General features: G+C 42.9%; 1 protein-coding gene across 2 annotated transcripts; it reads left to right on the top strand.

Moving 5' to 3' along the window:
- The first annotated feature begins 80 nt into the window (after positions 1 to 80).
- Positions 81 to 11,057, top strand: patz1 (POZ/BTB and AT hook containing zinc finger 1). 2 transcript variants are annotated; one of them, XM_079186205.1, is made up of 6 exons: positions 138 to 1,388; positions 1,966 to 2,029; positions 2,137 to 2,308; positions 3,765 to 3,923; positions 6,627 to 6,839; positions 7,228 to 11,057. In XM_079186205.1, exons 1-6 carry the CDS (start codon positions 166 to 168, stop codon positions 7,704 to 7,706), a joined length of 2,310 nt encoding a protein of 769 aa, XP_079042331.1. In that variant the 5' UTR covers positions 138 to 165; the 3' UTR covers positions 7,707 to 11,057. The 2 variants fall into 2 exon arrangements, with proteins under 2 accessions (XP_079042330.1, XP_079042331.1); XM_079186204.1 differs by lacking the exons at positions 3,765 to 3,923; positions 6,627 to 6,839 and having other exon boundaries at positions 81 to 1,388.
- The last annotated feature ends 98 nt before the right edge of the window (positions 11,058 to 11,155 follow it).

Raw genomic sequence — 11,155 nt, 5'->3', positions numbered from 1 at the left:
TGCTACTGCTAACGTTTAACGGTAGATGCTAAAGCGACGGGGAGGGGCGGTTGGTTTTGGATTTTTGTAGCTAGCTGGTATCAACTGATCGAAATCGTTACACCGAAAAACCGTCATTTCTCCGACCGTCGTCGCTAACAACCATTGTTATTGGATGCATTCGGCATGGAGAAGGTAGCGGAGCCGTCTTGGACTTCTTCGTACACCTATCAGGTGAGCAAGCACAGTGCGGAGATGCTACACAACCTCAACATTCAGAGGAAAGATGGAGGCAGGTTCTGCGATGTGATCTTACGCGTCGGCGAGGAGAGCTTCCCCGCACACAAAGCTGTGTTAGCCGCGTGCAGCGAGTATTTCGAGTCGGTCTTCAGCCGCCAGCTGGAGGGCGACGGTGACACCAAGGAGCTGGAGATGCACACCATCAGCCCCAAAGTTTTTAAAGACGTCCTGGACTTCGCCTACACCTCCAGGATCGTGGTGCGACTGGAGTGCTTCCCCGAGTTGATGACAGCTGCCAAGTTTCTGCTCATGCGGTCGGTCATAGAGATCTGTCAGGAGGTAATCAAGCAGTCCAACGTTCAAATCCTCGTCCCAACCTCACGCGGAGGAGACGCCAGCCTCTTCCAGGCCACGGTGGCCACGCAGCAGGGTCTCGCGAACGGAACAGGAATGCTGGTGAACTGCCAAGACTTCCCTAACAATGCACAGATGCATGTGGATGGGAGTGGAAACACCACTGTCGTGTTATTGGAGGGCGGCGGCGAATCGTCGATGCCAATATTGGAGCCCGTCGAAGGACTGTCAGTGTCCCCATCAACGGAAATGCTGGGCAACACGTTTCAGCACGACGCGGGCTCCCCGGGGTCCAAACGAAACAGGGGGAGACCAAAGAAAGCTGGCGGGGTTGTGGAGGCTGTGCAGTTAAACAACAGCACCCAGAAAGACATTGTGCTGTTTCCTTGCGGGACTTGCGGTAAGGCTTTCACAGAGGCTTCTCGGTTGAAGAACCACGAAGCGCAGCACGGAGCCCACACCGGCGATGTAAACAACGTCGGTGACAGCCTGTCAACGGCGGGCATTTCTTTAATGTCCTCGTCTGGTCTGGTGGAGAACGGCGTGCAGTTACACGGAGGGCTGACGCTGGACAACGGCCGCAAACGGGAGAGGACCAGGCGGCACGTCGGCTGTGACATTTGCGGTAAAGTTTTCCGCGACGTTTACCACCTGAACCGACACAAGCTCTCCCATTCTGGGGAGAAGCCGTACGCGTGCCATGTGTGCGGGCTGCGGTTCAAACGCAAGGACAGGATGTCGTACCATGTGCGGTCCCACGACGGCTCAGTCGGCAAACCGTATGTGTGCCAAAGCTGTGGTAAAGGGTTTTCAAGGTGAGTTTAACTTTTTTTTTTATCACCCTGACGGTATGTTGTGTGTTTTGAAGTTGTAGAAAGACTGTGACTGTCCCCCAATGCCCTCAAACCACACAGGAGACTGATTCTCACAGGTGCAACTCTATACCTGCACGTGAGACGCAGGTATTAAGTGGTTTATGCTACAGGAAGTCCTTCTTTTGAATTGGTACTAATTGATAGGGCATAGTTCAAACCCAAAAGTGTTTGTTGTGTGTGTGTGTCTGACATACTCTTAGGTGTTGTCATACACACACCTGTAGGTTTCTGTTGTTGGGGAAACTGCTGAAGTGTTGACTTGTCATCTGAGTCATTTGGCTTCAATGCAGTTTCTCAGGCCCTGCTGCAGACTCACTGTCACCATCTACTGCTCTGGAGGTTAAAAGACATGCAGATAAAACGTGAATAAGTCACAGGTACCTGCATGCTAACTGCTAAAAAATAATCTAAAGATGTGACGAGGGAGAGGGTGGAAGATGTGTACTGGTCTTTAGGTGTGTGGAAATATGTTGAAATTTAGATGACAACAAATATTATTTTCCTTTTTTCTTTCTAGACCAGACCACCTAAATGGACATATCAAACAGGTTCACACAACAGAGAGACCCCACAAGTGCCAGGTAACATTCAATATGTGTATATATCAGAGTCTCAGCATTAATATACTAAACTAAATTAAACTATGATATGTGAGAAAAGAGTTAACAAGTTTATTTCTGTGTTTCAGATTTGTAATGCCTCTTTTGCGACAAGAGATCGCCTCCGGTCACACCTCGCATGCCATGAAGACAAAATCCCCTGCAAAGTTTGTGGCAAGTTTCTGCGAGCTGCCTACATGACGGACCACCTCAAGAAACACAGTGAAGGGACGCACAACTACTGTGGCATTTGCAACAAAGGTACTTATTTTAAATACGTCAGCGTGCACCGCACTGTTACAGGCTCCTCTGAAACACCTCCGCCTCGTGTCCACACAAATATTCAGTTGGTGCTGAAGTCGTGAACATTCAGAGGAGAACAAATTGCCGTAATCCGGTTTTAGTATTTGGCTGGCTCTGCGTTGTGTTCCAAGATAAATAAAGAATGTCTGGAGTTTACGGTCATGCTATTGCAGTTAATACATTTTCATTGAATTACTTTGTTTATTTGTAATGTAAAATTAGCACTTCGGATCTCCTGTCCCACTCTAAAGGTAGACCGTCATGAGCGTGCCATGACTGTAAAAGCGTAACTAAAAAGCTCCGGTTGACCATTGATGCGTGATGTATTGGTGCAACGTGTCAACGATTCAAATAAGTGCACATAGGACATAAAATACATCCTAGCACGAAAGACATAACATGGGAGAGAAAGTCACACCTCAAAGTGTGCTGTTGATTTTGTCTGTGTTATGGGAGGAAGCATAAAGACCCCTGACATCTCCCAAAGTCTTGTTCAGGGTGTGTGTTGAACCATTAGAGTGTCATCCGCTCCCTAAATTGATGGTGCTGCTGAAATGCAATGTTTGTAAAATTGTGTCTTTCAGGGATAGGTTGGATTGAGTTGTACAAAATATTTATAATCATTTGTCTGTAGACGAGATGAAATGCACTTACTCAATGTCCAAAATACATGTGTGAAAGTTGTCCCCTACTTTGTACATTCAGTCTGGGTGCTACATGCTGGAAACGGTTTTTAAGCTTCCTAGGCTTCTTCTTCGTTTGTGCTCGTAGAGCACTAGAGGCCAATACCACTACACCAAAATCACCTCGCACCCTTGGTCTCCTCCTGTCACCTTGATAGCACTCTGTTGTTGTTTTTTTGTTAGTTTAACCTTTATCTATACTGAGAGGTCAAATAAACGTTGTGTATCCTGTTTTGCGCAAACAAGATAAGAGTGGAACATGAAATGCACAAAGCTGCAACTGAAATAATATTGGATAAAGTGGATTAAAGAGTAAAACATAAAAAAAGCATAATTAAATTCAAGACGGTGGAGAAGAGCTGAGGTAAAAAGAAATCGATCAGTGGAGGAGGTAAGATAGCCAGATGTGTACCTGCTGATGCATCTGTAAACAATCAGAGGAAAACAAGAATACAAGTATTGTGGTCATTTAAGAATATCTTTTTACGATGTGCATCACTCTTGGTTTGGTTGGGGTGATCACAGTCACTATTGAGGGATAAAATTCAAAGCGATAAATATGAATTAAACTTCTCCTCAACAAATCATTATTGTTTCAAAGTTGTCTGGGTCAAACCAATCGCGGTATCCGACAGATCGTCGACATCGAATAGCCAGGGCGCCCCTCCTCATAGTCGAGGCCTTGAGGTGTGTCAAAACAACTGCCTTGTTCTCTGTTCTTCTGGTCCCAGGTTTCTCCACTGCGTCCTACCTTAAGGTGCATATAAAGACACACCATGGCTCTCCACTGCCCCCCTCTGCCACAATGCACACCTTCCCTGAGCCAAGGGGGGAGCTGCAGATGCACAACGGCACCCCTTACCACATGGGACGCCAGTGCTCAGTGGAAGGCAAGCAGCCGCCCGCCCCACCCCAAACGCTCATGTTTCTGGCTTTCATTTGCTCCGCTGCTGTTTGGAGAAACATGCTGCTGCATTGTTTGTGTATGTTTTTTAAAACGCAAGCACACGTCAACATCTGCTGCCAAGCTTTGCGCTCAAATATTTTGTGCTGGTTGTCTTTCTGCTCGCTAACTGTCGATGTCTTTCATCCAGAGGGGGCAGAGTGCACCGAACCACAGCTTGAAGTATTTGACACTTCCTATAAGGATATTTTCTCTATATGATTAGGCAGGTAGTCAGGGTTAGGGTCGCTCAACATACTGGAACATTAAGAGCTAGAGGACTACTGGAAATACCAGTGTGTTCTCAGAAGTTTCACTGACTCCATGTCAAAGGTTAGAATTGTTAATTTGCTGTACCTATGAGCAGTGCATCTCTTACTATAGAATACAAGCAAGTCAATGGGCAACTCCTTTAATCCCATACAGAAGTGAAACTACAGAGGAAACCATGCCCTTTCTGTAGTTTAAGTAAGGACCCCTGCTACTATGTGCACCTCTGGTACTAAAACACATTGTACAAAACGTAGCTCTTTATAAGGCGGGAAATTTGGGAATGAAATACAAACACATTTTAAGTTGCCTATCGTCACATACACGTCATTGCAGATGAAGAAGTTGTCTAGACGTCATAGTTCTCTTACACATGACCATGTATGATTTTGGAGTGCTACGTCACTTTTTTGTGTGTGTGTGTGTGTGTGTGTGTCCAGCATGGCCATGGCATCGTATGGTGTTTCTGCTCGGCTGGTCCATCAGCAGTTGTTCAGCAATGCACAGTGTTGCATGCGTGTCCTAATGTGTGCTCCATTCGCCCAGGATTCATTGAAGGCATTGTAGAACGAGTTGCATAGAGACAGTGCACAGCGAACTGTGAGCCACATTTAACATTATGGAAGACAATATTTACATCCGATGATTGCACTTCTTTAAATTGAATTATGTGAATTATGCTTGAGTGCAGCGCATTTGAAAAAAATGTGTTATTTGGCTAGTTACCAAACTGAGGTTGGCTATCAAAGGTTATTGATTATCATGAGAGCTGCTTCTGCTTCTAGAACTGATTGACGGTGAAACCGTTCGCCTCCAAGTAAATCATTAAAACCAATCATGGTCACCTTGTTTAACATCTTCTAGATTCCGTCATGATAGGCGTCATGTGGTTGCAGGTGCATTAACACATGTTGGTGTTTTCCATTATTGTTTTTTGAACTAGAGTTAATTTGAGAAATTGTACAAGCCTCTCTTTTTTTACTAGTGGTATTATCATTCAATCAATAGGAGTTTACCTTCTGGCCTAGCAGGTGAAAAGCAAGTTAATTAGGAGTTAGCAGTTTCCTTTGAATCCAGGATGTTAAAGTCAATGTTGTGTTCGCCAGCAGGTTTGAGACAAGAACAACATGTCACACTACGCAATGACCCACAGATATACCAGGTCAACATGTTCCTGCATTAGGTGTCAAAAGATGCGTCATACTTTTCATGTAGGGTCCTTTTGGGCAACATCATTTTTTTTGTTTACTTGCTCAGGTTATGCTGTTATGCAAGAATTGTCTTTTTTTTCTGGTTCTTTCCAAGATGGTTCAGTAGCAAAATAGCGTTGTTGAAGCTATAAGAGAACTAGTGGACTTATTATTGGTTGTGGAGGAATTCTCTGGCGATTCTCTCCTTTAGTGTCTCTAAATGAGCAGACCTCTTGTTGCAGTAGTATAAATGTGTTTTCCTTCAGCACTGTGGACAGCTGACTGACGGATAGAGATCAGCTAAGCAGTTACCAAAGTGCCGGTAAAGCTACAGACTGCGAATATTTGACTAATGAATAGTACAAATTGAGTGAAAACTCAATGGAGTTTGCAATCATTGGTTTTAATGATTTAGTTAATTGAGTGATAAAAACCCATCAGATACATTTTAAAGCTGAAAACGTGATTTAACCTTGGAAATGGCCACGTCCTGAAGTGTGTACTGTCACTATAATTAGTCTTCATTAGCTGTCATTTCATTTGTGAGAACAAGTTGTATGTGTGGACATTATATGTTGTTATACACAGTATGGGCTTTTCTCACAGGGATATGCTGACATGTTACAACAGGACACACAGGTGCAACTAATGACATTAACGATGACTTTGTCATTCAGGTGTGTCAGTGAGCCATTGTGCACAGTGGGTCCTGGCATTGTTACGGTTGTTCTGTTTTTAAATATGCCTGTGTTTAATAAGATAAAATATCCACTGTGAGAAAGGTCTGCACTGAAATGACACAATTGATGACATTTGATGTGATAAATGTAGATTGTTTAGTAATATGGAGGATTAACGTCCTGTGTATTTTCACAAATATCATCTGTTTTTAGTCGATAATTAGTAATTTCAATAATTATTTATGTCACAAGTCACCTAGTTCAAGGAGTTGGTGTTTTGCTGGAAGGGCAAAGAGGAAAAAGTGAATGAATGAATCGCTGACAGCTTTAGTGATGGACTCACTCAACAAGGATTCATTCAAACTAGCAAAACTGTCTAGTTCACTTTGTTTAAAAAGAAGCTTTTCAAGTGCTAGTGATAAAATGAAGGTAATTCTCTCCATATGGTTTCCGCCGGCCTGTTATGTCTGCCCCCTCCCCTTCCTTTCTCCCTGGCCGGGTGTTGTGTAGACCTGTGCGCCAGTCGCCAGCTGCTTCTCACCTCGTCTGAGGCAGAGGTTCGCTTTCATGGGCTCTCTGGACACCCAGCTCTTCCCCAGCCTGGGCCTCCAGCCTTGGGCCTGCAGCCTGAGCTGCTCATGGGGAAGGCAGGTGGGGCTCCATATTTCTGGGATTGTCGCTCTGGCGGGGTGCCGGGCTTCCCCGTCCATGGGCCTGCTGCAGGTCAGTACAGTCCAGCAGGAGGGAGGGAGGGAGGGAGGGTGGGTGGGGGCATGGTGCTAGCGCTGTCCACTGGTGGGAGGAGCTCAGCAGAACTGTCAGTGGACACTGGGCACATGGACTGAGATAGATGATTGTATAGATTAATGCTGTAGCAACATGTTTCTTTTACTATATTTAGTACAATTTGTTCTACTTGTACTTGATGCCGTTTCACTAAAGTACTCAAGTTAAATGTTTAAGCCTTTGCAGGTGCCAACCAACTACTGGATTAAAGTTGCAATTTTCAAAACCTTTTACAAACCATTTGTCCTAATTCATGCCTACCTTTCCTCCCATTTCTCTCTCTGTCTCACTCTCTTCCTTCCTATCCATGCTGTGCTTACCACAGACGGGCAGGAAAACACTGGGAAATGTCCTCATCTGGAATCAGAAGAATCCGATCCTTCATTTGGGGAACTGTCCAACGGTGACGAGCTTAAATCTCCACACAAACCTGACGGGCCGGAGCTCGAGATGCCCTCCTTAGCCTGCAACGGAGCCTCTGCGGAGGCCTTGGGCTCCCCGGAGGGATCTAAAGCCAAGACGGATCCCGAGAAGAAGTTTACCTGTGGCATCTGCGGTCAGGCCTTTCGCACCAAGTCCTACCTCAACAAGCACCAGCACAGAGTTCACAAAGCCCAGAAGGCCCAGGGGGTTTCAGGGTCGGGCTTAAATGAGCTGTCCCCCTCCCTCGCCTCTCCCTTCTCCCCGCAACAAAACATGTCCCTTCTCGAGTCTTTTGGCTTTCAGATAGTCCAGTCTGCTTTTGCCTCTTCACTGGTGGATGCTGAGGCTGGTCAGAGTGGAATAGACTTCGGAGGGAAGTGAAAAATGTGCTAAAGTTCTAGCAAATCCCCTTTTCTTAGGACAAAGCCTGGTCGCCCACAGAAGACGCTCTGTATTCGGGAATCCCTTTGACTCGAGGCTACTTTTTCTGTTTTGTTGCGTGACTCAATGTGTATCCAATATTTTTCTCACAGACTGCCATATGATTCCTACCGTTTTCTATTTTTTCAGAGCATAAAAAGTGAGTGCACAGTGTTTGAATTTTCTTTATAAAGAAACGACATGAAGGTTTTATTTCCTTTATCTGATGTGGATCTGTTGAAGTTATGTTTGGTATTCTTTCATTTGTTTTTGGCTTGTGTGTTGTTTGAGCTTTCTTAGCTGCACAAACGTTTTCTTGACATGAGATGAATTATTTTCCGCAACCTTTAAAAAAGTAATTACTTATTGTCCGTTCGCCCACTTTAACTGCTCTGATGTATCCGGTAAATCAACCCTTGGCCGTTTCAATGACTTTAATGCTTCACAATCCTCCTTCCCTTAAAAGCTGTAAACAGATGTCTGTAACTCAGAGCAACAAGAGGGCTGAATTCTGTGTTTATGTTGTTCTCTGCTTCTTTTAAGATTTTGTTTTGGCCTCAATTTTGACAGCAGGTTTTCTGAGACACATTCCTAACAGGCCCACGGCATATTTCATGACACTTTTACTGTTGAACTGATTTCTATCAGTTTGCCAGCCTCTGAGAAGCACTGATAGCTGTCAAGGACCTTAATTAACTATTGTCAGAATCACAGTTAAGAAGCACTTTTAAGACATGTGTTGATACAATTTAAATATAAACGGTTACAGCATCCACACAAAACTCATCTGGCACCATTAAACCTGGCCAGCCACTCTTCCTGTCACAAATTTAGAAATGCCTACAAAATGGAAAAAGGAGCTTTGTTTAAAGCTCTATTAGCACCGCGACTTTCTTATTTTTAGTTTCGTTTTTCAGAACCAGAGCTTTAAAAAATGCTTTAAAGTCCCACTGAGAAGCATTTAGGAAAGCCTTTGACGAGTGGTGTCCTTCAGCATTTACCTGAGCGGGTGTGACTCTTAATCGGGGAGCAGAGTTACGCTGACCTAACAGCCGGAGGGATTTGTGTTCCAAATGAAGCAAATCTATTGATTTGATTATTTGTAGGAAAATGAAGTAAGGAGGAGAAAGCCACGATAAATTAAATAAAAAGTGTGTGCAGGAATACTTTTAAAAATGAACTTTCCCAGGGTAATATATTTTTAGCCTTTAATTTGTCTAGAAACATGCCTTGAGCTCGTTAGGAATGAGGCGCGCCCCCCCCCCCCCCGCCTTGTTTGTTTGGTGTTAAATCAGCTGTGTACATTTAACAGGGACCAAGGTAAGGTATATTTTCACTATATATTTTAAGAAATGTAGATTATATTTTATTAACTTATTCATGCCCTCAGTTTTGTGTACTTAAAAAAGAAATTGTCAAACAAAAAAAAAAATGTTGTGATTTTCTGGTTTTGATAACTTTTCACTCTAAATTATGTTAAATGGAGATGTGTGTGTGTGGTTGTGTGTGTGTGTTGTGCAAAAGTTTGGGGGGTTTGAAGAAGGGGTCACACCCTGATCCACCAGCCTCTGGACCTACCAAAAGTACTGCTACTTTTACAGCCTCTAGTAATTAAGCTCACTTTATTTCTCTGATTTTTTCTTCTTTATCACCTGCACTTCATGTATTGCTCACCAACCTGCTGTCAGATGTGCGTGTGCTGACAGTAGACGACTTGTCTTGTGTTTGCACTAATGGTCGCGAGGTTAAGGCGTAAGCTATCCATCCGAGTGTCCATGTGTTTATCCAAAATGTTGAACCAAGACATTCCTGTGATGACGACTGGTTCCTCAAATCAATACACAACGGGAGCCTCTCAGACACTTTTCTGCATTGCTTTGCTTCATTTGAAATCTCGCTCCACTTTTACACCGTTATGAACATTTCTACGCTGCTGAATTAGTTTTTGCATCTTGAATAAGTAGACCGGATGTTACTGATTAGGAAAAAAATATGTGAAGATCAATTCCCTGCAAGTTAAATTAATTTGGTTTTGGTTAAAACAATTACAAATTAAAACACAGACCCCTTTCACAATCATGACGTACTTTCCCGTCTTGTAAATACCGAATATTGGCTATACTGTAGAAAATTGGCTTGTCAGAAGATAAACTAAAATAATTCAAAATGAAAATGTAATCATCTTGTATCTTATTGACCTCTCACATCAGTTCATTAACATCTTTTTCATGGGTTGGTGTTTTTTTTTCTTTTTCTTGTGTTGTAAAACCTGTATCATGATGCAAATCAAACCGTGTGTGGGTGTGTGTGTGCACACTGTGTGTGTGTTTGTGTGTGAGAGAGAGTGTTGTGATGGTCTGTAAAAAAAGTCTGTTTCTGTGTTTCCTGCTTTCTGTTTAATTATTATTTGTGTGTAATTTAGGCTGTTAAATTCAGTACATTCCTATATTATTTATGCTTACGTTGTGATTGTAACAAGTGTATATACCATTCATATACACATTCTATAAATATAAATATATATATATATATATAAATATATATGAACCAACCAATATGATCAGTGTTTGTCAAGGGTGGTCCTGTACATATATAGATTTTTGTTCTTGTCGATCATGTGGAGGGATGTTAAGTTATGGCCATTTGATTGAAAGTGTAAACTGGATGTTCTGGCCTGCGAGCTGAGCTGGGGGCTGAATGTCGATCACTGGTTGGTGGCAGTAATAGTTTCACTGTCTCTCTGCTCTGGCAGCGCTCACACTGCCAGCTGCAAAACTCACGTCTTGACCAAGTTTTTTCTCCTTCTTTGATCCACTCTGCACTAGTATTTACTCCTTAAAAGTGATAAGGGTTGTTTTTGTTATTGTTTATTTGAAAACAGGCGGAAGATGCTGTAAGGAAATAATGTTCCTTTTGTTTGTGTTCTTCACCGGGATGTATGATTTTGTTTCACTCGTGTTGGTACTCAAGTGTAAAAGGTGTTTTCGTTGAGTATTTAGGCCTAAATGTGTTTGCTTTCTGCTTTTGGTCCGTTGCAAAGTGCCTTCCAAATACTGATTGTGCACAGCAGTGGATTAAAAAAGGTCCTCTTTTCTAATGGTTAAGAATTGTACAGAGTGACTTGCATTGACACTTTTGTATAAAAACACACACAGAAAATGTACAATATGTCAACTTGGTATTTTATCATCGTACTCGACAAGATTGCTCTTAAGAAACATGAGCTACATGTTTTGTTATAACGTCTTTGGACATATTTCAATATAAGCATACTTTTCTATAGATATTTGTTTTTGTACTCTGTCATTGAGTCTCACCATTCTTGTTGGTACAGAGATGAGAATCAAATAAATTGCAATTGAAAAAGCTCCCAACGTTTCTCTTGAAGTTATTACTTGTGGATGATGAAA

Source organism: Pholis gunnellus, assembly GCF_910591455.1.
Source record: "Pholis gunnellus genome assembly, chromosome: 3".
Classification (NCBI taxonomy): Eukaryota; Metazoa; Chordata; class Actinopteri; order Perciformes; family Pholidae; genus Pholis; species Pholis gunnellus.
This window is presented reverse-complemented; position numbering and strand designations above follow the sequence as displayed.